General features: G+C 54.8%; 5 protein-coding genes across 19 annotated transcripts; 2 read left to right on the top strand and 3 right to left on the bottom strand.

The window, feature by feature from the left end:
• The first annotated feature begins 96 nt into the window (after nucleotides 1–96).
• RGL2 (ral guanine nucleotide dissociation stimulator like 2) lies at nucleotides 97–7,284 on the top strand. 11 transcript variants are annotated; one of them, XM_086371116.1, is made up of 18 exons: nucleotides 97–212; nucleotides 413–612; nucleotides 1,902–1,985; nucleotides 2,243–2,421; nucleotides 2,551–2,601; nucleotides 2,690–2,987; nucleotides 3,258–3,509; nucleotides 3,596–3,699; nucleotides 3,792–3,876; nucleotides 3,955–4,023; nucleotides 4,186–4,260; nucleotides 4,792–4,824; nucleotides 4,944–5,065; nucleotides 5,161–5,256; nucleotides 5,339–5,450; nucleotides 5,558–5,848; nucleotides 6,375–6,489; nucleotides 6,610–7,284. In XM_086371116.1, the coding sequence occupies exons 2-18, from the start codon at nucleotides 454–456 to the stop codon at nucleotides 6,822–6,824; spliced, it is 2,340 nt and encodes a 779-aa protein (XP_086227242.1). In that variant the 5' UTR covers nucleotides 97–212; nucleotides 413–453; the 3' UTR covers nucleotides 6,825–7,284. The 11 variants fall into 11 exon arrangements, with proteins under 11 accessions (XP_086227242.1, XP_086227241.1, XP_086227246.1 ...); XM_086371115.1 differs by having other exon boundaries at nucleotides 413–753; XM_086371120.1 differs by having other exon boundaries at nucleotides 413–882.
• Nucleotides 7,285–8,070: 786 nt separating this feature from the next.
• PFDN6 (prefoldin subunit 6) lies at nucleotides 8,071–9,372 on the bottom strand. Of its 2 annotated transcripts, none has more exons than XM_086371143.1 (5): nucleotides 9,281–9,372; nucleotides 9,056–9,199; nucleotides 8,743–8,813; nucleotides 8,537–8,661; nucleotides 8,071–8,301 (listed from the first exon to the last, which is right to left on the bottom strand). In XM_086371143.1, the coding sequence occupies exons 2-5, from the start codon at nucleotides 9,117–9,119 to the stop codon at nucleotides 8,172–8,174; spliced, it is 390 nt and encodes a 129-aa protein (XP_086227269.1). In that variant the 5' UTR covers nucleotides 9,120–9,199; nucleotides 9,281–9,372; the 3' UTR covers nucleotides 8,071–8,171. The 2 variants fall into 2 exon arrangements, with proteins under 2 accessions (XP_086227269.1, XP_086227268.1); XM_086371142.1 differs by having other exon boundaries at nucleotides 9,056–9,134.
• Nucleotides 9,373–9,716: 344 nt separating this feature from the next.
• On the top strand, nucleotides 9,717–19,071 carry WDR46 (WD repeat domain 46). Of its 3 annotated transcripts, none has more exons than XR_015152974.1 (15): nucleotides 9,717–9,844; nucleotides 9,944–10,138; nucleotides 10,248–10,328; nucleotides 10,463–10,575; nucleotides 10,700–10,787; nucleotides 10,917–10,978; nucleotides 11,216–11,320; nucleotides 11,427–11,577; nucleotides 11,697–11,832; nucleotides 12,145–12,244; nucleotides 15,434–17,988; nucleotides 18,127–18,221; nucleotides 18,364–18,459; nucleotides 18,586–18,699; nucleotides 18,806–19,071. XR_015152974.1 is itself a non-coding variant. In XM_086371136.1 (15 exons), the coding sequence occupies exons 1-15, from the start codon at nucleotides 9,776–9,778 to the stop codon at nucleotides 18,902–18,904; spliced, it is 1,818 nt and encodes a 605-aa protein (XP_086227262.1). In that variant the 5' UTR covers nucleotides 9,717–9,775; the 3' UTR covers nucleotides 18,905–19,071. The 3 variants fall into 3 exon arrangements, 2 of the variants coding, with proteins under 2 accessions (XP_086227262.1, XP_086227263.1); XM_086371136.1 differs by having other exon boundaries at nucleotides 17,675–17,988; XM_086371137.1 differs by having other exon boundaries at nucleotides 10,248–10,377; nucleotides 17,675–17,988.
• A 252-nt stretch (nucleotides 19,072–19,323) lies between these two features.
• On the bottom strand, nucleotides 19,324–21,402 carry B3GALT4 (beta-1,3-galactosyltransferase 4). Of its 2 annotated transcripts, none has more exons than XM_086371139.1 (2): nucleotides 21,272–21,402; nucleotides 19,324–20,787 (listed from the first exon to the last, which is right to left on the bottom strand). In XM_086371139.1, the coding sequence occupies exon 2, from the start codon at nucleotides 20,762–20,764 to the stop codon at nucleotides 19,628–19,630; it is 1,137 nt and encodes a 378-aa protein (XP_086227265.1). In that variant the 5' UTR covers nucleotides 20,765–20,787; nucleotides 21,272–21,402; the 3' UTR covers nucleotides 19,324–19,627. The 2 variants fall into 2 exon arrangements, with proteins under 2 accessions (XP_086227265.1, XP_086227264.1); XM_086371138.1 differs by lacking the exon at nucleotides 21,272–21,402 and adding an exon at nucleotides 20,931–20,981.
• A 420-nt stretch (nucleotides 21,403–21,822) lies between these two features.
• On the bottom strand, nucleotides 21,823–26,448 carry RPS18 (ribosomal protein S18). The gene is made up of 6 exons (XM_086371141.1): nucleotides 26,403–26,448; nucleotides 25,840–25,938; nucleotides 22,439–22,525; nucleotides 22,250–22,351; nucleotides 22,048–22,139; nucleotides 21,823–21,937 (listed from the first exon to the last, which is right to left on the bottom strand). Exons 1-6 carry the CDS (start codon nucleotides 26,403–26,405, stop codon nucleotides 21,862–21,864), a joined length of 459 nt encoding a protein of 152 aa, XP_086227267.1. The 5' UTR covers nucleotides 26,406–26,448; the 3' UTR covers nucleotides 21,823–21,861.
• Nucleotides 26,449–26,599: the final 151 nt, after the last annotated feature.

Raw genomic sequence — 26,599 nt, 5'->3', positions numbered from 1 at the left:
CTTTTGGCTCCTGCTCTCGGGGCGGGAGGACGTCGGGGGGGAGCGGAAAGGGCGGGAGGGCCCGGGAGTCTGGCGGGGCGGGGGGTTGGGGGGGGCGTACAAGGGGGTGCGGAAAAGCCGGGGACGGGCTCGGTCCGGGGACGTGATCCGGGGCCGGAGACCGACGGGAACGGCAACTCGGGAGCCGCGCTGCCCCCACCCGTCCTGAGCAGGTCAGAGCCGGAGCCCCCCGTAACCCCGCCCGAGCCCGTGCTCCTGACCCCCGGTCCACACAACGCCAGGCCCTGTGTGCCCCTGCAGCGTTGCCCCCCGCCCCACCTCCCCGCGGGGCTTCCCGGCGACTACCTGGAGCCCACCTTCTGGGGCCCCGCGCACCCCTGACCCCCGCCTCCCCGCTCCTGTCTCTCCTCAGGCGCCCCCATGGCCCGACCCCGCTGACTCCTTCAGCCGGCCATGCTCCCGCGGCCCCTGCGGCTGCTGTGGGACACGAGCCCCCCTGGGGGAGTCGTGCTGAGCAGCTTCCGGAGTCGAGACCCCGAAGAGGGTGGGGGCCCCAGTGGCCGGGGCGGGGGCGGGGGGCAGGAGGAGGAAGACGACGACGACGACGACGAGGTGAGGCGCGGGCGGCATGTGTCCCGGAGACTCTCCCCGCTGCGAGTCTGTGTCCCTGCGTCTCTTCCTGCCTCAGCCCTTGCTGCGCCTCTCGCTGGAGTCGGCCCGTGTCCCCCAGCGGGGAGCCCCGGCGTTTCCGAGGTTCTGTGCGGCACAGACACTCAGGAGCCTGCCCCGTTCGCGCACGGCGCGTGTGGCTGGCTGGCCTGCGGGTCCCTAGCCCTCTCCGCCCGTGCCCGAGTGGCCCGTCCCTCCGGGCGTGGAGTCTAGGTCCCTGTCTCCCTCCGGGTGTCTGTTTGGCGGGGAGGGGTTTGTTTCCACAGTAACCCGCTCCTCCGACTTCGGGATTGGGGAGGGAACCCTTCTATTTCGTGACCCCTCCCCGCTCCGCTCCGCCGCCTGGGGCTGGGCGGAGGTGGGGAGCCGAGGCTCTCGGACCGTTGAGGGCGGTCCCGGGCCGAGTGGCTGGTGGTCACCTGCTTCTCTCCGGGGCTAGTGGCAGGAGTAGGATTCGGGCCTTAAGAAGGGCCGAAAGTTGGATTTGGGGCCCCGAGGTTTTGGACACTCTTATCCAGAGTCTGGGTGAGGACTGACTGGGTGACTAGCAGGGCTGGTTTTTCGGGATCGGTTGGGGGAGCGGCCGGGGTCACATGACTCTGTGAGTCTAAACCACCGCCCCCCCCCCAACACACACACACACACACACACACACACACACACACACCATCCCCACTTCCCCTTCTCCTTCCTGTATTGGGATCGGCGGCGCCGCCGCCCTGAGGGGGGTCTCCAGAGCTGAGGAGGGACCCGGAGAAAGGGGGCTAAGGGGACTTACTCTTTGGGCTTGGCTAGTTCCTGCGGGGGAGGGCGGAGCATGCGGTTGTGCCTGTGACTGAGGTTTCAGCTTCTCTAGATCGCTGCCTCAGGCTTTCTGCCTCTCTTGCTTCCCCCTCCTCCTACCTTTGCACCTGGATTCTTGGCTGTTCAAGGGTTCAGCTCTGGGGGGAAGGGGCTGCAGCGGTCACCAGGCTCAGGGTTCCTGCATTCCATCCAACTCCCCACTGCAACCCTTTAGACTCCACCGGGCCCTGAGGCGGCTTGGGGGGGGCTGTCTGGGCCCCAGTGGGGAAGACCTGGGGTCACCAGCACCCCCAACCCCTCGTACTCGCTGGTACTGTCCCCCTCCGCAACAGGTGAGGGGCACAGAGGGAGGAGCAGGGCTTGGGGGTGAGGCTTGGGCAGTGGGGTGGGGTGTGGAACCATCTGACCTCCCCTTCTTGCTCCTCCAGGCCCCTGTGTCTGTCTGGGAGGAGGAGGAGGATGGTGCTACCTTTACAGTCACAAGTCGCCAGTATCAGCCTCTTGATTCCTTGGTGAGATTATAACTTTGATGTCTCACCTCTGACCTACCACCTCCCAGTTCCCCTGCCTCCCACTGACTTTCTGGCCAGAATACTAGGTTGGAGGTTTGGAGACTGGACTCAGCTGTGTGACTTAGTTCGAGTCATTTGCTCTCTCTGAATCCTAATACAATGAGGCTGAATCATCTCCTAGGTCTGGGATTTCTCCCAGAGATCTAGCGAGGGAGAGTTGAAAAAAGGGTCAGTGGCTGGTGCTCTGTCTCCCCCAGGCCCCAAGGCCTCCTCTGCGTTCCTCCCGGAAACTCCGAGCTGGCACCCTGGAGGCCCTGGTCAGACACCTGCTGGACGCCCGTACATCAGGGGCTGACATGACCTTCACAGCAGCCTTCTTGGCCACTCACCGGGCCTTCACCTCCACGCCTGCCCTGCTAGGGCTTATGGTTGACAGGTCAGGCTACTAAAGGACCAAGGGTCATTGACATGTCTTGACTTTCTAAAGCCAGACATCCCACCCAAATAGTCAAAACCGCTAGGGTTTTGGAAAACATGGACACATAGAATCTCTTCCCTTCCCCAGGCTGGAAGCTCTTGAATCTCATCCTGCTGATGAGCTAGAGAGGACAAAAGGGTAAGTGACCCCTGAGTCTGACTTCACAGTTTTCTCCGGCCAAGCAGCCGCCTGACACCTAATCCCCGGTGAATTCCCCTTCTCCCAGGGTAGCCATCTCTGTACTGTCAACCTGGCTGGCCTCTCACCCTGAGGATTTTGGCTCTGAGGTCAAGGGTCAGCTTGACCGGCTTGAGAGCTTCTTTCTTCGGACAGGGTATGCAGCAGGGGAGGGTATTGTGGGGGGCGGCGCTGACCTCATCCGCAACCTCCGGTCCCTGGTGGACCCCCAGACCCCCGAACTTCCTAAGCCCTTGGCCCTCCCCGGCGATCCCCCTGCTGACCCCACGGATGTCCTGGTGTACCTCGCTGACCACTTGGCCGAACAGCTGACCCTGCTAGATGCGGTGAGACCCTGACCTCTGACCCCATGACCCCTGCCCCCTTACTAACCTGTCCCTAACTCCACATCCTTACCTGGCTTCCAGTCCTTCCTGGTCCAGCTCCCAGCCTCCTCTGTCCACCCAGTTTTGACCTTTCCCCATTTCCCCTTGATTGTTGCCCTTCAAACCCTATGCCCCTCTGGTTCCTTGGCCACATGAGATCCTCACACCCCTGACATTGGAAGGTTGACCTCACTTGACTATGAACTTTAACCTCTTACCTCTGCCCTGCAGGAGCTGTTTCTCAATCTGGTCCCCTCTCAGTGCCTGGGGGGCCTGTGGGGTCACAGAGACCGGCCAGGACATTCTCACCTCTGCCCATCTGTCCGGGCGACTGTCACACAGTTCAACAAGGTGGCAGGGGCAGTGGTCAGCTCTGTCCTGGGGGCTACCTCAACTGGAGAAGGGCTTGGAGATGTGACCGTACGGCCACTTCGTCCTCCCCAGAGGGCCCGGCTCTTGGAGAAGTGGATCCGCGTGGCAGAGGTACGAGAGAGACTTGGCCCTGTTGGGGATCAAGGTGTGGAAAGAGGTCCGTCCGAAAGCTGTGATCTCTGTCTGTGACCCTACAGGAGTGCCGTCTGCTCCGAAATTTCTCTTCAGTGTATGCTGTGGTATCAGCCCTGCAATCCAGCCCCATCCACAGGCTTCGGGCAGCCTGGGGGGAAGCAACCAGGTGGGGAGGACAGGGCCCTGGAGGGGAGTCAGGGCTCGGAGTCGGGAGCTGAGCTAGGCCCCTCCTCAAGGCCGCTGCCCCCCACCCCCCAGGGACAGCCTCAGAGTCTTCTCCAGCCTCTGCCAGATTTTCTCTGAGGAGGATAACTATTCCCAGAGCCGGGAGCTCCTCCTGCAGGTGAGGCCCCATTCCCTGGCATTCCTGCCATCTCCCCCCACCCCCATCCCCCATGTCACCTTGTTCTGTCACCGTCAGGAGGTGAAGCTGCAGCCCTCTCTGGAGCCAAATTCCAAGAAGTCCCCGAGGTCTGCCTCCCGGGGTGGGGTGAGTGACCACTGGGGGTGGAAGCGCTAGGGTTGGGAAGGGGGCACAGCAGGGGGAGGAGAATTAAACTTGTTCTGGGGCAATGGGTTAGGAAAGTGCAGAGGGAGGGGGATCCCTGGGATTAGTGGCAGGGGTGACTGACCCTCTGACTTCTGACCTCAGGGTGTGGTCCCATACCTTGGCACCTTCTTAAAAGACCTCGTAATGTTGGACGCAGCCTCTAAGGATGAGCTGGAGGTCAGTAGTGTGTGTGTGTGTGTGTGTGTATTATGGTGATGGAATGAAGAGACCTCAGGGTCTGACAGGCCACCTTTTTCCAGAGGGGGCTGCAAGGCAGAAGCAGTAAGGGCCAGGACTCTGTTATTTTGGCAAATGTGCTTAACCTTCTTGTGCCTCAGTGAGCTGTAAGTGGGAGACTAGTGACAGCATCTACATCAAGCCTTTCTTATGAGGGTTGGATGAATTAATGTTGGCGAGTGCTCAGAGCACGCCTGAGGTGCAAGCATACGTACACAACGTTTGATAAATAAACCAAAGCTGGGATCTTGGGCAAGTTCCTTTTCTGATCTCTAGTTTTCTTCTCTGTAAATTGGCCACAGTTTCTACCTGTGATGTTCAATGTAAAGGGCAAGGTAGTGGGCTGAGGGTGTGATGGGTAAGAGGGGGAGAAGCGGGGGGCCAGAGGAGTCACAGAGGCCAGTGTGGGGAGAGGGGATATGCTCTCTGTGGCAGGGTTGGGACCCTCACCCCACCCCCTTCTCCTTGCAGAATGGATACATCAATTTTGACAAGCGGAGGAAGGTGAGGAGAGTGCTTGGCCATATGCCAGCCATCTGTAGCCCCATCCCAGGAAAGGGAGAGGAGGGCGAAGTCAGAGCTCCCTGGATTGGGCCTCCTGCAGTCTGTGGGCTCCTTCCTAGGAGTTTGCTGTCCTTTCTGAGCTGCGGCGGCTCCAGAACGAATGTCGTGGCTATGACCTCCGACCTGACCCCGATATCCAGCGGTGGCTACAGGGGCTCCGGCCACTGACAGAGGCGCAGAGGTGACTGGCTGGGTGCGGTTGGGACTCCAGGGCACAGGCTGAATGTGGGGGTCAGTGTGTCATGTCCTGACTTCTGCCCATTGCCCCCTCCCCAGCCATCGCGTGTCGTGTGAGGTGGAGACGCCTGGGAGCAGTGACCCACCTGCCCCGCGGGTGCTTCGGCCAACACTGGTCATCTCGCAGTGGACAGAGTGAGGGAGTCAGTGGTTGGAGGGCAGTCTCTTGGGGACTTGTCCTTCTTCTTCTGATCCTCCCAATCTCCTGCCATTCCAGGGTGCTGGGTTCTGTTGGGGGTCCCACCCCCCTCGTCTCCTGGGATCGGCCCAGTGTGGGAGCAGAGGAGGTGCCTGGAACCCCCGCCCCACTGCTGACCCGGCTGGCCCAGGTGAGCTCCACTCCTGAGCCTCTGGTCTCTGCACAGACCCTGACTTTGTGCGTCTTTCTCCCTTGGCTTTCCTGCCTTCATGCCAGTTCTGTCTGGTTGGTCCCCAGCACATGAAGTGGCCGTCTGTCTCATCTCTGGACTCCGCCCTGGAAAGCACCCCAGCCCTGCAGAGTCCAGCTGACCCCAGCCACCTCTCTCCCCCAGCTTCCTCCCCTCGGCCTTCTCGAGGTCACCGCCGCTCAGCCTCCTGTGGTTCCCCGCTCAGTGGGGGTGCAGAAGGGGCCTCCAAGGGGCCTGGATGTGGGGGAGGGGCGCCTGGGCCAGGGACCTCTGATTGCCGAATCATCCGAGTCCAGATGGAGCTGGGGGAAGACGGCAGTGTCTATAAGAGCATCTTGGTGAGAGCTGTGGGTCAGGAGGTTGGGGGTGGAGATGATGTCTTAGGTGTCAACAGCCAAAGGGGAGGATGATTTTAGTTTTAATTGACCTTTGGTTTTAGCAGCCATGTTTTATTTTCAAAGTTACTTTGTATTAGCTGCTGCACTTGAACTTCGGGTGTCCTCTGAGATTCTCAGAACCAACGGTGGTTTCCCCGGAGGGAACAGCCCGGCAGCCATGTGGGCTGGCCCGTGGGGTACAGGGGGCCGCCATGTTGGGTTTCCCTGGTAACTCTAAAGTGTGGACAAGGGCAGCCTTCTCTGTGAAGGCCATGGCAACCCCGTCCAGTATTCTTGCCTGGAGAATCCCATGGACAGAGGAGCCTAACAGGGTACAGTCCACGGGGTCGCAAAGAGTTGGACACGACTTGGCAACTGAGCAGCAGCAGCAGCTTTCTCTGGGTGGGCTCACTGGCTAGGGTTGGAATGATGCAAGGCCAAGGTCATCATTGCAATTAACTGCTCTTTTGGTCTGCTGTCCTGCCAGGTGACAAGTCAGGACAAGGCTCCAAGTGTCATCAGTCGTGTCCTTAAGAAAAATAATCGTGATTCTGCGGTAGCTTCGGAGTACGAGCTAGTGCAGCTGCTCCCAGGGGAGCGAGGTCAGGGGCTGGGAGGGAAGGCAGACTCGGGAGGAGAGTGGCGCCCGCTGGTGGGAATGCTGCCACACCCAGGGGTTGTGCGGGAATGACTGTGCTTGACACCTTTTTCTGAACCTTCAGAGCTGACCATCCCCGCCTCAGCTAACGTCTTCTACGCTATGGACGGAGCCTCACACGATTTCCTCCTGCGGCAGCGGCGGCGGCGGCCCTCCAGTGCTACAGTGGGCCTCACCAGTGGCCCTTCTGCCTCGGGAACTCCCCCAAGCGAGGGAGGAGGGGGTTCCTTTCCCAGGATCAAGGCCACAGGGAGAAAGATTGCCCGGGCACTCTTCTGAGGAGGAAGCCTTGTTGGTTCATAGAATTCATGGTGGCCATTCCAAACGTGGGGAGCCATCCTGAGTGGTGGCAGTTGCCACATAGGGAAAATATCCAGAAGGGTGGCCAGCCACCCTGGGGCAGTGAAACACCACTGGTTTACCAGACAGCCAAGACTCAGCCCTGTGAAACTGGTAATCTTGGTGCCTAAGCTGGATACCTGTGTATAGCTTCTCACGTGCCATGAATGCAGCACACAGCTAGTGCTGGGGAAAAGATCTGTTTTTGATTCCTGGCCACATCCTAGCATGCCAAGGGCCAAGGAAAGGCCTGGAAGGAGGAGGAGAGGAAAAGCCTAGAGGCTCTGAGTCCCAGGGGAAGGGAATGGCAAGAGAAAGTTTCTCGCAGGAGCCTCCTCTTCCTACTCTGGAGGTTCCTGTCGCTGTGACAACACTAATAAACCAGACACTACCTGATTGACTCCTGTCCTCAGTCTGTGCACTAGCTGCTGGGGGTGCGGAGCTGGCTGAAGGCAGACCCCATGGGAAAGGGGCCCAACCGAATCTATCCATGAAAGCTGGATGCAGGGGCTTGGTGGGAACAGTTTCCTCAGAATGGTTTATTCCTCTCCAGCAACCTCTCCACCGCGGTCCCTTTATTGGCTCTTACATTTTCTCCTCAGTTGTTACACACCCAAGTCAAGTATCCAATTAAAGCGATCAGTGTGAAAAACACGCTTGGCTCTGAATTCCTAAGACAATTTTAGGACAAAAAAGTGGAAGAACCCCTTCATGGACAACGTACAAACTTGGAGGTCTTAGAATATCACAATGCATTATGTGCTGGGGTCTGAAATCCATTTAAGCTACATTTAAACAAAGTCTAGGAAGACAAGAGACTAAAAAGAACTAAGATGCCAGGGCTATTTTGAAGATGACAAGAAATCATCAAAAGAGGATTACCATGTTCCATTCTGGGGTTGCAGGTTAGAGAATTGTGAGTTTTTCAATTTAACTTTTCCCCAAATTGTCTCACTGTCAATGCCCTTTTCTTGGTTGCTTCCAATCAAGAGAAGAGAGAGTTAAGGCTTGCATATACAGGCAAGAATTAGGTTTGAGACATTTCGGATTTTAGTCTCAAGAAAGAAGGGTTACTCTGCCACACAGAAATTCCAGTGCAAGAATTTGGATCTGAGAGAGTAATGCAGGCAATGTAGGGGTGAGGGGGAAGGGACCAGAGGAAAGGATGGAGATAATACAACAGAAGTGGCTGGTCAGAACACGCCAGGTATTTTCACATTTTATTAGCTACAGTATAGACCCTAGAGCTGCCTCATTCCTTCCCCTCCCCCACCCCCCAGGACAGGGTCAGGCTTTCCCAGGAGCTCCTGCCTTTGCCGCCTGCGCCCGCTGAAACTCCTGCTGCAGCTGAGCAAGGGTCTCCCTCTGTTGTTCTGACTGCTGCTCTAGGTCTCGGAGCTGGGATTCATATCGCTTACTGAGGAAAGGCAAAAAAGCAAATAAGGAGAAGTTAGTGAGACTTACTCTTGAGGGTGCTGAAGACAAGGAGATTGGTCAGAAACTTGAGCTCTAAGGGGAGTATGAAGAAAAGGGATGGAGTTGAAAGACCTGCTCAAATGGGGGCTACTCTGGAGAATGACTCTACAAAGGTTTCTCAACACCTTTATCCCAACGGATCAGGTACATCACAGTGGGGTGGAAGGAAGACTCACATCTCAGCTGTGATGTAGTCCAGCCTTTTCCCCACTGTGGCCCGAGCTTCCCCAAGCTCCTGTTTGACCAACACGGGCCCCAGAAGTTTAAACACCACGTTGGATCCATCCAGCAAGGCCAGTTCCTGATGGAGGAGTGGGAAAAACATGATCAGAATCACTTCCAGAACAGGTCCCTCCCCGCCCCACAAATCTCAGTCTCTCACCTCCTTCACGATATTATTTTCTGTTAGTTGTGCCTCTAGTTTCTGCCTCCCTGACATGGATTTACTCAAGTCTGGCGGATGAAAAGGTTTGTTTAGAGACATCTCATGTGCCACCCGATCACCACAATCCTGGTGAGAACGTACAGCTGAGGAAGCAGCCAAGGATGGGCAGGCGGGACAGGGAATGGGAAGAATACAGAGAAGGGGAAGGAGCCGCAGGCTGGGGCCGGGGGTGGGACAGAATGCATTATTCGGGTGTAGACTTGGGTTGTGAGGGAATTGCCGCGAGGTCACCCCTACCCTGCTCCCTTACCCTTCTGCAGCTGTTGATATTTCTCCACTTCTCCCTGCAGCTTCTTCTGGATTAGCTCAGCCATGGCGGGGACGAAAGCCTGCGGGTAGCAGGAGAGGGGCGCTGGGTCTCGCTCTGGAAGGTACCCGGGCTCCCCTTTCTGGCCTGCGGAGGTGACAGCCCTCTTGAGAGGCAGCCCCTCGGGGCACCCACTGCAGTCTCTCCTCGTCCGGGATATCGACTCACCCCCGGCCTCAGGGAGTGGCAGAACCCCGAACTCTTCAACCGAACCGCTCCCCGACTCAAGCTCTCACTTCAGTATTGATGAACCCGGAAGTAAATAGAGAATGCTGGGGAAAGACGGCACCGGAAGCTGTCATCTGACGCACGCCGGGAAATGTAGTTCTAACATGGTCAATGTGTGGTGTTCTGCTAAAAAGACCAGACGCGGAAGGATTTAAGGCAAGATGGAGAAACCGAGATGGGAAAAGAAACTGCACGGTTGCTTGGGTCTTGACCTCGGAGTGCCCATCTTTCATCACTTGGGCATAAGTTGCCTCACTGGGGTCCTTGGTCCCGCCCCTCAGTGGGGAGCGCGCCCTCATTAAAGATGGCGCCTGGGAGGCTTCGACCTGGAACGGCGCTGATTGGATGAGTCTCGGAGGACTTCCGGGAGTTTTCCATCCGACTGTGGAACTGTGGAGAGGAGTTTGCACGTGGATCGTGGTTCTAGTGGGCTAGATGGAGACAGTCCCCGAGCCGGGCAGTAATGTCCCACCCAAGAAGGACAGACTGCAGACCAAGAAGAAGGTAGGGATCTCCTTGGGGTGGAAGGGAAGTTTTTAGTTGCGGGGTTCGAGGGGCGGGGCGAAGGGCCGCGGAATACGAGGGATCCTGCTCTGCTGGTAGAAACCACGGCGATACTGGGAGCAAGAGACCACTGGGACAGCTGCCGGAGCTTCTCCAGGTCCCCCTCGTAAGCGGAAGAGGAATCGAGAGCTCCGCCCCCAGAAGCCAAAGAAAAATGACACCTCAAAGAAGTTTCGGATGTCGAAGAAGCCCCGAGAACTGAAGAGTCCGAGGCCTCAGCGGAGCTTATCTGGGGTGAGCCTGGGACCTCCCGGGGTGCCGAGGCAAGTCGTCTTGTGCTTTCAGGGTCGGGGGGTTGGGGTCAGCTCGAGCCTGTTTCTCAATTGCCTCCTCCCTGCCGCAGGCCCAGGACCCATTTGCAGGTCCCGCCCCCGTCAGTGTGGAGGTGGTTCAGAAGTACTGTCGCATTGACAAATCCAAGGAGGTGAGGACTAGTCGGAGAGTGGGGAGCGGTTGCAGGAGGGAGTGTCTGGGTGAGTTGAATGGAGGCGGGGCTCTCCTGTGACCCCCACATCCCTTTGTCCTTCTCTCACTCCATCCGCACCACCGATGTTGTAGCTACCACATCCGAAGACCAAGACGCGAAGCCGACTTGTGGTGGCTGAAGCCCAAGAAGAGGAAACAAGTGTCAGAGCTGCTCGATCTGAGCTTCTGCTTACTGAAGAACCTGGGTGAGTGGACCCTGATGTGGGCCTCCCCAACCCCTGCTTTATGGGGCTCTCATTTCTGATTGTGATGCTGGGACACCCACTTCTTATTAGGAAGCTTTAATGCAACGCTCACACTCACTTGCAGGTTTCTGGAAGGAGAGGATGGGGAGGACACGGCGAAGATTCGCCAGGCTGACATCGTGGAGGCTGTGGACATTGCAAGTGCAGCCAAAGTGAGCCTGAGAATGGCAAAGGGCCCAGCGGGTCGACTGATGGTGCAGAATAAGACGGGAGTGGGGACTAGAAAATTCCTGAAAGGAACCAACTCTCTTTTTTCTTTTTTTCACTATTCCCTTCTTCAGCATTTTGACTTGAACTTGAGGCAGTTTGGACCCTACAGGCTAAATTACTCTAGAACTGGGAGGTAAGGTTGAATTCCATTGACTTTAGCCTAGTCCATCTCAGCCATAGCAGTGTACATCTGGGTTGTTGACGTGGGGAGGGTCTTGTTATTTGCTTGCATGTGTGATAAGCGTGTGTGGTAACATCTCTCCTCTCACCTGGAGAGGAGGAGCTGGCGTGGGACAGACCCTTGAGTCCGGGCGCCTGCCCTACACACACGCCTTGAACTGACACCCTGCCTGTCCTCCACCTTCAACAGACACCTGGCTTTTGGAGGACGCCGGGGTCATGTGGCTGCCCTCGACTGGGTAACAAAGAAGCTTATGTGTGAGATCAACGTCATGGAGGCAGTGCGGGACATCCGGTCAGTGGCCTTGGTCAGCGGCCGGTGGGGATGAGACAGCCCGTCACTGATCAATCGACAGCTGGTGACTCCCTTTCACATTGCTCCGCTCCTCCGCCCCTCTCAGGTTTCTGCATTCTGAGGCACTGCTCGCTGTTGCCCAGAACCGCTGGCTTCACATTTACGACAACCAGGGCATAGAGCTCCATTGCGTCCGCCGCTGTGACCGGGTCACCCGACTTGAGTTCCTGCCTTTCCACTTCCTCCTGGCCACAGCTGTGAGTGACTGCAGAGTGCAGGGACCAGATGGCAGCCCTGAGAAGACCGTCCCTCCCCTGGGGCCCCAGTAGGGGGAGGACAGAGGGCAATCCGGTCTCCTTCCCTCTCTCTCTCACAGTCAGAGACAGGGTTTCTGACCTACCTGGATGTGTCAGTGGGAAAGATCGTGGCAGCTCTGAATGCTCGGGCTGGACGGCTCAGCGTCATGACTCAGAACCCTTACAATGCCGTCATCCATCTCGGACACAGTAATGGTTGGTGCCTGGCAGAACTTTAACCCTCACCATCCTGTCTTGCTTTTCTTTTTGGCCATGTCATGTGGCTTGTATGATCTTGGTTCCCTGACCAGGGATTGAACCTTGGCCCACAGCAGTGAAAGCTGAGTCCCACCCCCTGGATCATCAGGGAATGCCCCAGCTTTTCGTCTGTATTTGTACTTAACGAGTCCCTTCAGGTTGCCCCTCTGTTCCCCTCTTTTCTTACCTCTTGGCCCCGAATCCCCCTCTTTTGCAGGTTTAATTGCCTCAGCACCCTATTAGTAACTTCTGCTCTTCTCTGGTGCACAGGGACTGTGTCTTTATGGAGCCCAGCCATGAAGGAGCCACTGGTAAAGATTCTCTGTCACCGAGGTGGAGTCCGGGCTGTGGCAGTAGATTCTACAGGCATGTAAGTCAGTTGTTTGGGCCTGAGGTGCTGGGGCTGGGGGCGGGGGCGGTGGGGTGGTGTCTCAGCTTGAGAGAAAGTCCTCAAAGGTAGTGCGCCTTTGGGAGCACAGACTCTGCACCCAAGCTGGCCTTAAATCCTGGTGTTACCCCTTACCAACCATGTTGGCAGGCATGTTAGGTGACCTCGGTGTACATGGTCTTCACCCTGAGACTGGGGATATGAGTATCTTGCTCAAGGGCCAGAAGACTTTAAGGGGCCCGATAGTAAATATTTTAGGCTTTGTTGGTAACGGAGCACAACTGAGTGCTTTATGTAGGTTCTTAAATAACAAGAGAAGAAACAATGGATGCCAAATTATTAATGAGAAAAAGAATTGAATGCAATATTTGTGTAATATAGGTCTACTCTTGGAAATAATTGGACTCCTGTTTTTGTTTGTTTTTCTGCCATGCCATGTGGCATGCAGGATCTTCAGTTTTCCAACCAGGGATGGAACCTGCCCCCCCTTGCATTGGAATTATAGAGTCCTCACCCCTGTACTGCCAGGGAAATCCATGAATTCCTGTTTTTGAGCATAGCACTTAGTTTAGTTGAGGTTCAAAGTTAGTGTTCCAAATCATCCAACTCAACTGCAAATGTTGATCTACAGCTGCCAATTTGTGAAGAGGTTTTGGGTATTTTGGGCTTCCCTGGTGGCTCTGACGGTAAAGAATCTGCCTGCAATGCAGGAGACCCGGGTTTGATCCCTTGGTCAGGAAGATCGCTTGGAGAACAGAATAGTTACCCACTCTAGTATTCTCGCTTGGCGAATTCCATGGACAGAGGAGCCCAATAGGCTGCAGTCCATGAGGTCACAAAAAGTCAGATACAACTGAGTGACTAACACTTTGACTTTTGAGTATTTTATCTTTGCAGACATCTTTTCACACAGATAGATGATAAGACGGATGGTGCTTGAAATGCTCTGAAGTGATGTGTGTCACTGAGATTATAGTGTTCTGGGCAGCAGTGCAGAGAGATAAGATGTGGTGTCTGCTTGACCACAATACTGTGCTACCTTAGCACAAAAAGCAGCCACAGAATAAGTAACCAAATGAGTGTAGCTGTGTCCCAGTTCAGTTCATTTGCTCACTCGTGTCTGACTCTTTGCGACCCCATGGATTGCAGCAGGCCAGGCCTCCCTGTCCATCACCAACTCCCGGAGTTTACTCAAAACTCATGTCCATTGAGTCGGTGATGTCATCCAACCATCTCATCCTCTGTCGTCCCCTTCTCCTCCTGCCTTCAATCTTTCTCAGCATCAGGGTCTTTTCCAATGAGTCACTTCTTCGCAGCAGGTGGCCAAAGTATTGGCATTTCAGCTTCAGCATCAGTCCTTCCAGTGAATACTCAGGACTGATTTCCTTTAGGATGGACTGGTGTGATCTCCTTGCAGTCCAAGGGACTCTCAAGGGTCTTCTCCAACACCAGATTTCAAAAGCATCAATTCTTCAGCACTCAGCTTTCTTTATAGTCCAACTCTCACATCCATACATGACCACTGGAAAAACCATAGCCTTGACTAGATGGACCTTTGTTGGCAAAGTCATGTCTCTGCTTTTCAATATGCTGTCTAGGTTAGTCATAACTTTTCTTCCAAGGAGCAAGTGTCTTTTAATTTCATGGCTGCAATCACCATCTGCAGTGATTTTGGAGCCCAGGAAAATAGTCTCTCACTGTTTCCCCATCTATTTGCCATGAAATGATGGGACCAGATGCCATGATCTTCGTTTTCTGAATGTTGAGCTTTAAGCCAACTTTTTCACTCTCATCAAGAGGCTCTTTAGTTCTTCTTTGCTTTCTGCCATAAGGGTGGTGATAGCTGCATATCTGAGGTTATTGATATTTCTCCTGGCAATCTTGATTCCGGCTTGTGCTTCATCCAGCCTAGCATTTCTTATGATGTACTCTGCACGTAAGTTAAATAAGCAGGGTGACAATATATAGCCTTGATGAACTCCTTTTCCTCTTTGGAACCAGTCTGTTGTTCCATGTCCAGTTCTAACTGTTGCTTCCTGACCTGATACACATTTCTCAAGAGGCAGGTCAGGTGGTCTGGTATTCCCATCTCTTTAAGAATTTTCCAGAGTTTGTTGTGGTCCACACATTCAAAGGCTTTGGCATAGTCAATAAAGCAGAAGGAGATGTTTTTCTGGAACTCTCTATTGCTGTGTCCCAGCATGACTTTATTTATGAACACTGACACTGGAGTTTTCAAATAATTTTCACGTCTTGAAATATATTTCTTCTGATGTTTTTCCCAACCACTTAAAAATGTGAAAACCATTCTGTAGAGCTTGTAGGCTCTACAGAAAGTGGTGGGCTGGTTTTGTTGACTCATGGGCCGTAGTTTGCCAAGCTTGGCCTTCAGTTAGGAAGCTGTTGTAGATGTGAACACCAGTCAAGGTATTCAGAGGCGCACACGGTGCCTGGTAGGTGGGGAGCGCTGTTTCATCATCGTCGTAAAGACGACTGTTCTCTTTAGGTCTGGCTGGTGCTGTGGGGGCTTTGGGTGGCCAGTCTGCTTTGAATTTCCACCCTTCCTGAGAGACTATTTGCGTTTCCATAGCTGTTTTGTCTGGTTTGTATTGTATGTATGTCTGGATCTTGCAGACTTTCCCACAAGTTCCCACGTGTTTTTCTCAAATTCTTTGATCCATCAGGCATTCATTGGGTGCCAGCTGTAGGCTGGGTTCTGGGGGTAGAAGGATGAATCTGCCCTGATGGGGTGTTCCAGTTACACTTTATTTACAACCACAGCTGAGGAGTTGGCGGGCCGGGCGAAACCCTCAGGCTCTGCTCAGTCGTCTCCCATCTCCCCACCGTTACCGTGTCCGTCGCTGGATGCTGCACCCCCGCCCACAGCTTCTCCCGGCCTGCTCCCTTTCTGCCACATTGCCCTCACCCAGAACACGACTTCTTGCTAGCTGTCCCCATAGCTTCGTGTTCTTCAGCCATCAGTCATGGCAGACGCAGAATCACTGTTGGCTGAGCGCTCCTCGGGAGCCCAGGCCCTGCTGGTGGCTTTGGCTGCATCGCCCCGTTACTGCTCACGACCTGTGAAGCCCTTGCTGCTTTTCCCCTCCAGGGTCTGCTGCTTCCAGTCCTTGCCACCTCAGAGTTCCAGCCTCTGGTTCTTCCTTCTTTTAGGGTGTCCTATCGGAATACGTCTTCCCACATGGCTTTCTTCCTCGTATACCACCGCTCAGGAAGTCAGAATGCAGAAGCCCAGTGGCTGTGGAAAGCCTGCTGACTGCTCAGGCCCCCGGGGCCCTCTGGTTGTGTCTTTGTGGATTGGTGGTTTGGTTCTTCCCCTTTACTCCAGGTCTGTGCCAGTCTGGATCTAGGAGAGTGGGGGCCTCTTCCAGGGCCTTCTGCCTTCTATGGGCCCCTGGACCCAAGCTGGACTTGGCCTTCCCTGGGCTGCCTAGGTCAGCTGCTTCTGCTCAAGGCTCCGTCAGTTGTTCACAGAGGTTTGGCCAACAGCCCAATGCCAAACAGCTCTGGTTCTTGACTTTGGGCCCACTCGTGTAGCTCTGGTCCTCCTCAGGGCTGCCTCAGACCGGCCACAGGGGCTCCAGAGATGCCGCGGGCTGTCATCCTCAGCAGGCTTCCTGGAAGCTTGCATTAGGATTGGACTGGACCCTCAGAGTTGATCTGTTTCTTGCAAGTTCAGTAGGATGGTGGCATGGTCTGGATGCCCATCTGGCTACCAGGTGGGTGTCTGCACAGAGGCTTCCAGAGGTGGGTGTGGGGGGCAGGAGCCAGCGGGTGCCCTTGAGTTGTTGGCCCAGTGAAGGCTGTGACCTGTGTCCCAGGAGCCCTCAGCAAGTCCTGGTTTGTGCTCATGACCTCTCCCTCGGGTGGAGCTGGGCCCTGTCTGTCTTGTCAGGACAGGTATCCAGCTGGGTCTTGCATCAGTCCCATCACAGGCCAAGTCTCTGCTCAGAGGAGCGCCTTAGTGTTTTCTTCCTGGGCTCACAGTCAAGGTTAAAATGTGAGTCTTCAGCGTCTGCCAAACAGACATGCCCTGACCTGGCTGGCCACCCTTCAGCATCTCTGAGCAACTTGAATATCCATAGAAACTCCAGTCTCTGAAAGTAAATGTCTTATGCGGTACACACATCCTTAAGAGGACTTTTGACAATTCTTTTTTAATTTAACTATATAGGGTCTTAGCTGTATCACATAGGACCTTTCTAGTTGTACTGAGCAGGCTTGGTTGCTCCATGGCATGTGGGATCTTAGTTCCCAGACCAAGGATCGAATCTGTGTCCTCTGCATTACAAAGCTGATTCTTAACCACTGGGCCACCAGGCAAGTCCCTTTCTCCAGAGGATCTGGTCACCAACCTTGCCCTTCCTCCTTCTAGCGAAAGGGGCCTTCTAGCGCATCACTTCCTTGCTTTCTAAGGTTTTCTCGGGTCCATGCAGCCTCCACCTTTTGGCCTGTCACTGCCAGAGAGCCACTTTGGGGACTGTCGGTCTCCCATCTGACCTTCAGGAGCCTCTGCAGTTTGTCCCCGCCTGGCCATATTCCACCAGCCGGGAAAACAAACTCATTTCCATCTTCCTGTGTCCACAGTCTGATGTTCATTTATTTAAACCTGCTGTGTGTCTCTGTTTCTTACGCTTTTTTAAAGTGAGTTTCATTTAAACCTTTTCAGTTTTCAGCTACAATCTTTAAATTGCTCCTTGTGCTTTCTATTTTTATCCTTGCCCGTGCTGGGTCTTCACTGCTGCGTGGGCTTTTCTCTAGTTGCGGTGAGCAGGCTTCTCATTCGGTGGTTTCTCTTGCGGACCATGGGCTTCAGGGCACGAGGGTCTCAGTAATTGGGGCATGTGGGCTCAACTCCCAGGTTCTAGAGCACAGGCCCAGCTGCTCCGCGGCATGTGGGATCTTCTCAAATCAGGGACTGAACCCTTGTCTCCTGCATCGGCAGGGAGATTCTCCAGCACTGAGCCACCAGGGAAGCCCTCTTGTGCTTTCCTCACTTGATCTTAGCCAAAAGGCTGAGAAGCAATCCTCTTGTGCTTTCTTGATTATTACCTAGAATGGCTCAAGTCCCACAAAGCCCTCCCTGACCATTGCCATCAGCCTTTCCCTCTGCTGACTGCTGGGCTGCCTGTCTGTGTGATGTGACCTCACACCTGAGTGTAGATTGTCACATGCATCCTCCCTTTCATTCACATGTGGTGAGAAAAGACAGTAAAGACACAGCTCTGACTTGAATTCTAGCTCCACCACTCACCCCAATACTTCAGTTTCCTCTCTGTAAAAGGGAAATGAAAAGAGGTGGGTGGTGGTAGTGGTTCCGTCCTTATCAGTCATCTTCTCTCCCAGCAGACCTGATGCTTCATGCTGTGATTAACTTCCCTCTCTCACTCCCAGGCACATGGCCACCTCTGGCTTGGACCACCAGCTGAAGGTCTTCGACCTGCGAGGGACGTTCCAGCCTCTGAGCGCTCGGACCCTGCCCCAAGGAGCAGGGCACCTGGCGTTCTCCCAGCGGGGACTGCTGGCAGCGGGAATGGGCGATGTGGTCAACATTTGGGCAGGACAGGGCAAGGCCAGCCCTCCTTCCCTGGAGCAGCCCTACCTCACGCACCGGCTCTCGGGCCACGTGCACGGCCTTCAGTTCTGCCCCTATGAGGATGTGCTGGGAGTGGGGCACAGCGGGGGCATCACCAGCATGCTGGTCCCTGGTGAGCAGGCAGGGCTGGGGCTCCAAGCGATGACCTCGAAATGGAGGCTTTTGTGGGCCGGACCCTGAGACAGCAGGGGGCTCCTGTCAGGCTGGAGCAGGTTCCTGTTATAGTTCCACGTGCCCCCTCTCCCTCCAGGGGCTGCCGAACCCAACTTTGACGGCCTGGAGAGTAACCCATACAGGAGCCGGAAGCAGCGGCAGGAGTGGGAGGTGAAGGCGCTGCTAGAGAAGGTGAGGATGCGCCTGCGCCCCCGCGGGCTGGGGCGGGGGGTCTTAGGAAGAAAGGATTTCAGCAGTGCCTCTGCTTTCTGTCCCTCTTTGGTGTCACCTTCCTGTGGATCCTTACCTCTCCGTCCCTCTGTGTTGCATCCAGGTGCCCGCCGAGCTCATCTGTCTGGATCCACGAGCCCTGGCAGAGGTCGATGTCATCTCTTTGGAGCAGGCAAAGAAGGAACGGGCAGAGAGGCTGGTACGGAGCGGGGCTCCGAGGGCCTGGGTGCCCCTTCCCACCACGTCCCATCCCCACTGCATCCTCAGAAGCACAGCTCCCTGCCTCAGAGGCTGCTGCAGCTTTCACCTCCCTCCCCTTCCTCAGGGCTACGATCCCGATGCCAGGACTCCCTTCCAGCCAAAGCCAAAGCAGAAAGGTCGCAGCTCGACCGCGAGTCTGGTAAAGAGGAAGAGGAAGGTCATGGACCAGGAGCACAGGGTGAGCGGGCACCGGGGGCGGGCTGGGCATCCCAAGGGGAACGCCCTCCTGCTGGCCCCGCTGGCCTCATCCACCTGCCACTTCTCACCTGTCTCTCCCTACCCAGGACAAAATCCGCCAGAGCCTGGAGCAGCAGCTGCAGAAGCAAGAGAAGGCCAAGCCCACGGGGGCCCGGCCGTCGGCCCTGGACAGATTCGTGCGCTGAGTCAGGCTCCCGGACCCAGGAGAAACATTCTCTCCCCACGCCCACCTGTGGGGAATTACCCGTCCCTGGAATGAGGAGGGAGCAGGGAGCCCCCTTCCTCCTGGGGAGGACAGCTGGTTCCTGGGGTGGGGGGTGGTCGGTATTAAAAAGGAACGTGGACTTTTGGATACCGTGTCTCAATCATCCCGTGAACCTGTCCCCTGCCTGCGTGCACCCTGGGGCTACTCTTGGACGTGAGGGGCTGTGTCTCCCCTCTGGCCCCACCCATCTTGTGGGCGCTGTGGCCTCCTCCAGCTCCCTAAGGCCTTCCTCCAGGGAGAGGTGTGCTCCAAGTCCCTGGAGATGGCCTTCCCCACCAGCAGGCTCTGGTAGCCTCTGGGTTTCCCAGGATTGTGTTCTGAGAGTCCTGGACCACACACTCAAAGAAGAAAAAAGACAAGTTTATTGAGGGGCCTATGCCCCTCCCCTGCCATGGCTGGAGAGAACAAGCCAGCGTGTGTGGTTCTTCCTGAAGACCATCTCTGGGGCTGGCAGGCCAGGCAGCCCCCTAGGTCCCTCCTGTGACCCTCAGTCTTCAGTGACAGCCCGAGCACCTGTGTGGAGCAGCTTGCTCAGCTGCAGCCAACTAGCGCTCCTGCTTTGGGCCTGGGAGAAAGAAAGTGGGGGGGGGGGTGCTGGCTGGACCCTCCATTCCACACCCCTCTCCTGGGCGCTCAGGCCCTCTCAGCTGTGAAGCCAAGCTATTAACCGGCATCGCAGGATGCCCAGGAGCCCCTGGAGCCAGGAGCAGAAAGGTACAGTTCTTTCCCCATCAGAGCCACCCACTAGCTTCCAGGCTTCCTGCATCTCCCAGGGGTCCAACTTGTGCGATGTCAGAAGGAATTTCCCATAGCAGCACCGATCCAGGGGGTAGTGGGTGGCACCAGCCAGCTTGACACAGTGGGTTGGGGCAAGGCCTCCTCGGCGGGCACTTAACCCCACAAAAACATCCTCCAGGGGCAGAAGGGGTGCCCGGCTGGCCACCTTCAGGATAAGCTGCACAGCAGAAGCTGATAGCACATAGCCCGTGCCTGAGGCGTAGGGGGGAAAGGGGCCCCAGGAGGGAGGCCACTGCTCCTCCGATACCTGGTGCTTGCCTCCCGGTGACCGAGAGGGCTGCACCCGCCAATGCACGCGACCCAAGTACAAGAGAGGCACTGGCTGGCTCCCCAAGGTGGGGCTTCCGTCCCACTTCTCATCTCCAGCCTTCGCCTTTCTCGGGGGCCCCACGCCCGTCTCCCATTGCTCCCAGCGGCCTCCCCGCCTGACCAGCTCCGACACCAGTTCGGGGACGTTGACGAACACATCATCGTCGGTCTTGAGGATGTAGCGGGCCGTGGGGCAGTGTCTATCGGCCCAGCTCAGCCCGCTGAGGGTCTTGAGGGTGAGGTTGCGGTAGGAGTCCTGGAAGGCTGCCTGCATGATGTCCCCGTGGGCCGCCGACTCCCACACCAGGTCGCTCCCGCGCGACCCCCAGCCGGGCTCTCCCAGCAGGAAAACAGTCTGCACCCTGAGCCCGCGGACCTCGCGCAGGCGGCCCCAGGAGGCCCGGATGGCGTTTCTCTGGTTCAGGTTGTCCGGGGCGGTGCAGACCAGGATCAGGAGGAAGGGAGGGGGGCCGGGCGCGCCGCACGCCGCCTCGTTGGGGATCAGGAGGCGGGGCAGGGCCAGGGGCGGCCCGGGCGAGGCCGGGCCGGGGAGCAAGGAGGCCAGGGAGAGGCTCAACAGCTCCTCCCCGAGGCCGGAGGGCCCAAAGAGGGTCCAGACGAGCAGGAGCAGCAGGGCGGCCAGGAGCAGGCGCCGGGACAAGCCCGGGCGCATGGTGCGGCGCGGCCAGAGGGCACCTGGGGGGAGAGACCGGGCGTGGTTAGAGACCGCGGAGCGCGGCTCTCAGACAGCGGCCTGCAGCGAGCCACCCCCGGGACGGGGCGGCGGCCGGTGCCGACGCCCTAAGCTGCCCTCGCGGCGGGGCCCGCGGGGACGTTACCTGGTCGGCGCGGCCGACAAGGCCCGGCTCCATGGCCGGCCGTCTCCGCTCGCCGCCCCTCCCCGCCGGAAGGCGTGGCGTGCGCAGCCCCCGCCGGAAGCTCCGCGGCTGCGCGCTTGGCGGAACACAGACTGGAGGGAGCGGGGGGTGCGCAAGGGGGGTCTTTGCCCAAAACGGGAAGCGGGTTTGGATCCGCGGGCCTCGGCCACATCGGCCGGACGCCGTGCGGCCGGCGCCTCCCCACACCCACCCCCGCGCGGCGGGGCTCAACGTTTCCAGGTCACCAACACCAGCATCTCCAGCCTTCGGAGACGTACGGCGGTCAATACGCAGATACTCACCTAACCGACCGCTGGCTAGGCTCAGCTACCTGCGCAAGCCCCAACACCCCGCCAGCCAGCAAGGGGAAGCCGGGCCTTGGAATGTCCGAGAGCGCCCCCTCGAGGGTGAATGTGCAGCTCCTCCCTCTACCCACCTGGAGAGTGGCACCAATAGGTAAAAGGTTGCTTCTGGTAAGGGGGTGTGGCAACAGCATAGCTTTAATCAAGACCAAGAGTGTTGGGAGCTCTCTAGAATATACCTGTCAACGCAGGGGACACAGACCCCACCCCAGGTCCCGGAATGCCGCATGCCCTAGGGCAACTGAGCCCAGGGACCACCACTTCGGTGCCTACACACTACCGTGCCGCGGAGCCTGTGCTCTGCAATGAGCAGCCATGCTCACAACTAAAGAGAAGCCGAGCGCAGCGAGGACACAAAGACCAAGACAAGGTCTGGGCAGCTGAGTGGGGACATCAATCGAGTGTGAAAAATGACCAACAGGGCCCGGTGTGAAAGCATATTCCCTATCAGAGTCTCCAGAAAAACGCAAAGAACCACAAGACGGAAGCCGTTAACTGTATAAACTATTTATTAACACAAAGCCCACACATTATTTCTTCTTGGACACACCCACAGTGCGACCACGGCGGCCTGTGGTCTTGGTGTGCTGGCCTCGGACACGGAGTCTGCAGGGAGAAAAGACAAAGGTTACTCACCATATCAAGCAAATCTGGGAAAAGACGGGGCATGAGAGTCCCCTGGGAGTCTAAGGACAGACAAACGGGCCCCCACTCACCCCCAGAAGTGGCGCAGCCCCCTGTGGGCCCGAATCTTCTTCAGGCGCTCCAGGTCTTCACGGAGTTTGTTGTCTAGACCGTTGGCCAGGACCTGCACAGACGGGGGACAGTGAGGGATGGCTGTTCTCCGCCCTGGTCTCCTAGGTCCAGTCCCAACTGGACAGCCTGCTTTTCTTTCTGCTCTCCCCTCTCCACACACACCTGGCTGTATTTCCCGTCCTTCACGTCCTTCTGTCTGTTTAAGAACCAGTCTGGGATCTTGTATTGGCGTGGATTCTGCATAATGGTGATCACACGTTCCACCTGGCAGGCAGGACAAGGGTCAGGTCCAGACAGCCCCCATCTCCAGGCAGGCCCAGGCCCAGCCCCAGCCCCGATCCCTGTCCTCACCTCATCCTCGGTGAGCTCCCCGGCCCTCTTGGTGAGGTCGATGTCTGCTTTCCTCAACACCACATGAGCATATCTTCGCCCCACACCCTGAGGAGAGGTTTTAGAGTTGTGTGAGTCTGACCTTTTGGGTTGCTCATGATTCAAAAAGCACACAAAAGTAGGGTCCAAAATAACATACTCTTCCAGATACAAAGCCTAATCATTAAAGGGAAAAAAAGGTTTTGATATCCCCTGAAAGCTGTAGCACCCGAGTGGCACCTTCTGATTTCTACACAGTGGAGACGAAATTGATGCTTCTCAGTCAATGGAGCACCAAAGCAACAAGATCAAGGTTCTCTGAATTAACGGTTGAGGGACAGCATTGTCAGTTGCTCGTGATGTCAAAGGGCCATAGGCCATGATCCTTTGGGCAGGTCACTAAATCCCTGTGATCAAAATAAACACTGAGACCAGTGGCATCCTGTCACCACCAACACTGGTGCTCCTTGCCACCTGAGCTCACGAGCCAAACAGATTTGCAAAGTGAACGACCGTGTGCTGGGTTGAGTAGTGTTCCACCAACTTTCTGTTCATCGGGAGCCTCAAAACATGGCTTTGGTTAGAAATAGTTAAATCCAATGACTGGTATTCTTATAAAAGGAGAGGACACAGACAGGCAAGAAGGCCATGTGATAAGGTGAGACACTAGAGTGATGCAGCTGCCAAGACAAGGAAACCAAGGATGTTTGGCACGGAACTGAGAGATTAAGTTTCGGTTGTTTTAAGTCAACAAATCTGTGTCACAAAGGTCCCAGGAAACTGGATTTCCTCTCTGTAAGAAAGTGACCTGGAGGTCAAATTACCAAATTGATTGAGAGGAGACTAAGATCTAAGTGTCTCTCAAATTTAAATATTTACAGGTGGTATGTCTGAGACTTGCTTTAAAATACAAGTGGGTAGAGAAAGGTAAAGATAAAACAAGATTCTAATTTTTAACTAGATGATACATCGACCGTTGTTCAGTCACCCAGTAGTGTCCAACTCTTTGCTACCCTGTGGGCGGTAGCACACCAGGCCTCCCTGCCCCCTACCACCTCCCAGAATTTGCCCAACTTCATGTTCACTGCATCGGTGATGCTGTCCAGCCATCTCACCTCTGATGCCCTCTTCTTCTGTCCTCAATCTTTCCCAGCATCAGATGACCAAAATACTAGAGCGTCAACATCAGTCCTTCCAGTGAATATTCAGGGTTGACCTCCCTTAAGATTGACTGGTTTGATCTCCCTGCTGTCCAAGGGATTTTCAGGAGTCCCTTGGATGCCTCAATAGGGGGCCAATAATTCTCTCTCTCCTACTTTTTAGCGTTTATGATTTTTGATAAACAGCTTTTCTTTTTTTTAAGTTGCTGTCAAGCTTTTTGAAAGCCCTGTTCAGATACTGGCTTGCCAATTATGAGAACCAATGGGTATCATCCAGTCATTGTGACTAGTTCCAACCATGTTTCCAAACAATCCAGATGACCAGGTATCATCCTGATTTAGAGGAAGGGCAGTCCAACCTTAAGGACTATTCATAGCAGAAGTGCACAAATGGAAAGAAAAGAAGGGATTGTGGCATAAAAAAATCTTGCAGGTGTGTTACCACTTAGTAAATACCCTTTTCTGCTTATGTCACCTTTGATACCTCACCTTTCCCAATTAACTTTGCTCCTTTAATTTTCTGAGGAATCCCTCCTCTTACTTAGCCTCCAGCCCCAGCAACTCCCTTCCAATTTATAAGTATTACTCAACCCCACATTCCAAATCATTAACAAAAGACCAGGTACCTCTAAGCTTTGGCTGTCTCACCAGAGAAGAGCCAGCAAAAGCTGAAACACAGTTAGCAAAACCCCAAGTACCTGTGTATCTCTAGAATAATCTTTCCCAGTGGTAAGCAGGGCATGAGATTCCCTAAGAGAGTCTTATCAACATACTCATTAAGTACTGGAAACTGCTTACAAAATCTGTTTTAAGGTCATCACATATACTTAAGGTAACAAATACCAAACTAGTTAATTTCAAAGAAGCAGGGAGAAAGGATTTAATAGAAGCATCCTATCAACCACGCTCATCTTTTATTTTCACTATCTGACCTAAGCATTCTAGCAATCTTTAAAAACAGAAGCAACCTCAGAGATACAGCAGGTTCAGTTCCAGACCACACCCAACAACACTGAAATAAAGAGAGCTACATGGTATTTTGGTTTCTCAGCACATGTAGTTACATAATCTATTAAGTGAGCAACTGCCTATACATACCTTAATCAAGACACTTTATTACTATGAAGTACTAACCATCATGTGAACTTTAAGCAAGTCTAAATCTTTTTGCAATAGTAACAAAGGTCACTGATCACAGATAAGCATAACAAATACACCACTGAAAACTTTTAAAGTATTTCATCAAAATGTGACAGACACACCATGTGTGCAAATGTTGAAGAACTGTCTTAAGAGCTACCACAAAAAAACACAGTATCTGCAAAGCTCCACAAAATGAGGTGAGCCTGCACTGAACACTGTATTTTTCACTGACTTACTAGTTTCACAGAAGATGAAACGTACTATTTAAGAATGAAAGCCGTGCTCCTTGAATTAGAGTGAAAAAGTAAACGTGACAAATCTCACCAAGAAAAGCTGATGCTGATTTGCCGTTTTAAACAATCTATAAAATACTTATCATAGTGTCTTCTGGGGATTCTAAGCAACCTTGGCTCCAAGAAGTGTAAACATACTGGCAGAAAACATTCAGTCATTTCCACAATTAAAAAATCTTTTTAAGGATAACATCCCCATCTGGAAGGCTGGGAGTTCATTAGGTTAAGGGAGATATCCAAGCTTGCATTCACTGACATAATAACTATAGGTTTCTTCATACTTGGAATCTCTTGGCATTTCTATTTACCCTTCAAATGGTACAATTATCCAACTTCCCCATTCCCTAGGTGAAATCTCTTGGTTTGACCTGAGAGGACTCTCTGGCTTTTCTCACTTACCTTTTGGGACAAAGGGGGCGAGCGGTTAAGAGAACTAATTGCTCTCTTAATCGTCCTTTTTTTTTACCTAGCAGACAAGACCATCTGGTTGGGACTCCCCTCACTTTGCCTCACTTTCAGCTCAGGTGTTAACAACTAAAGTTTCATCTATAGTCTCTAGTCCTTACCCTGCGTGTGTGTGAGTCGCTCAGTCGTGTCTGATTCTTTAAGACTCCATGGACTGTTGCCCCACCAGGCTCCTCTGTCCGTGGAACTGGCAAGAATACTGGAGGAGATTCTCCAGGGGATCTTCCCAACCCCAAGGATCAAACCCTGGTCTCCCGTATTGCAGGCAGATTCTTTACCGTCTGAGCCACCAAGGAAGCCATCAGTCCTTACCCTACTTTACCTTAATTGCAGTGATGGCAAAGGCAATTTTCCGCCGCCCATCAATGTTGGTGTTGAGTACTCGCAAGATGTGCTGGAACTTCTCAGGGATTACTAGAGACTGATAGAGATTGAGGGAGAAATTAGAGTGAACTACTATCAAACCGTAACCTCAAACACGAACGCTAAGCTTGTCACACAGGGAGCAGGAAACCCCCGTCAGGTCTTCACGACACAACAAACTCCTGAATCCTGCAGACAGCAGGAACATGAAGTGTTCAGGCTTGGGAAAACGCAACCTCGGGGAAGAAGTGTGTCTCCTACCCGTGCCCCAAGTACACTCTGAGTGGCGGAGACTGAGGTCCCCCCTCACGCCCAAACCGTTCTAGTGCCCGGGGTGGGAGTTCCTCCGGCCCCAGTCCCCAGACTGGATGTCTTTAGTTGTCCTTTTCCAGAAGCGGTATCCGAGGCTCCACCCAGAAAGTTGGAGGCCCCCAAGACAGGACATTTTCAACCCTTTGACAGCAAGACCTTCCCTGCCCCGGTCCCGATGTCGCTAGATCCCCGCAAGGATTGTACTCTTACCATGGCGGCGGCCCTAGCGGCGGCGTGTAGGCCTCCAGTGGAAGAGAAAACGGAAGTGACGTAACAGCCTTATATTGCTACCAGGCGGAACGGGCGGAGCTATCTGAGCAAGGAGCTTCCGGAAACTATGCAAGACTCTGAATCGGGCGGCATGACTTCCGGTCCGGGTTTTCTTTACTGTTCGTACAGGTCTTGTG

The sequence above is a fragment of the Bos grunniens genome, chromosome 23, assembly GCF_055505025.1.
Source record: "Bos grunniens cultivar Pamir isolate PY7600 chromosome 23, Bosgru_T2T1.0, whole genome shotgun sequence".
Taxonomy (NCBI): Eukaryota; Metazoa; Chordata; class Mammalia; order Artiodactyla; family Bovidae; genus Bos; species Bos grunniens.
Note: the sequence above shows the minus strand (reverse complement) of the source record. Positions and strands in the feature narration are given on the sequence as shown.

Excerpts from the sequence above, each read along its gene's own strand:
- RGL2 (XM_086371115.1), top strand. The coding sequence starts at position 454 with ATGCTCCCGCGGCCCCTGCGGCTGCTGTGGGACACGAGCCCCCCTGGG. Across the intron at positions 2,602-2,689 it reads GAGCTAGAGAGGACAAAAGG|GGTAGCCATCTCTGTACTGT; the intron begins GTAAGTGACCCC and ends CCCTTCTCCCAG. Across the intron at positions 4,825-4,943 it reads ATTTTGACAAGCGGAGGAAG|GAGTTTGCTGTCCTTTCTGA; the intron begins GTGAGGAGAGTG and ends GCTCCTTCCTAG.
- PFDN6 (XM_086371143.1), bottom strand. The coding sequence starts at position 9,119 with ATGGCTGAGCTAATCCAGAAGAAGCTGCAGGGAGAAGTGGAGAAATAT. Across the intron at positions 8,814-9,055 it reads ATATCAACAGCTGCAGAAGG|ACTTGAGTAAATCCATGTCA; the intron begins GTAAGGGAGCAG and ends TTCATCCGCCAG. Across the intron at positions 8,302-8,536 it reads GACTACATCACAGCTGAGAT|TAAGCGATATGAATCCCAGC; the intron begins GTGAGTCTTCCT and ends GCCTTTCCTCAG.
- WDR46 (XM_086371136.1), top strand. The coding sequence starts at position 9,776 with ATGGAGACAGTCCCCGAGCCGGGCAGTAATGTCCCACCCAAGAAGGAC. Across the intron at positions 18,222-18,363 it reads TGAAGGCGCTGCTAGAGAAG|GTGCCCGCCGAGCTCATCTG; the intron begins GTGAGGATGCGC and ends TGTTGCATCCAG. Across the intron at positions 18,460-18,585 it reads AGGAACGGGCAGAGAGGCTG|GGCTACGATCCCGATGCCAG; the intron begins GTACGGAGCGGG and ends CCCCTTCCTCAG.
- B3GALT4 (XM_086371139.1), bottom strand. The coding sequence starts at position 20,764 with ATGCGCCCGGGCTTGTCCCGGCGCCTGCTCCTGGCCGCCCTGCTGCTC.
- RPS18 (XM_086371141.1), bottom strand. Across the intron at positions 22,140-22,249 it reads AGGACGGGAAATACAGCCAG|GTCCTGGCCAACGGTCTAGA; the intron begins GTGTGTGTGGAG and ends CCGTCTGTGCAG. Across the intron at positions 21,938-22,047 it reads GGGCTGCGCCACTTCTGGGG|ACTCCGTGTCCGAGGCCAGC; the intron begins GTGAGTGGGGGC and ends TTCTCCCTGCAG.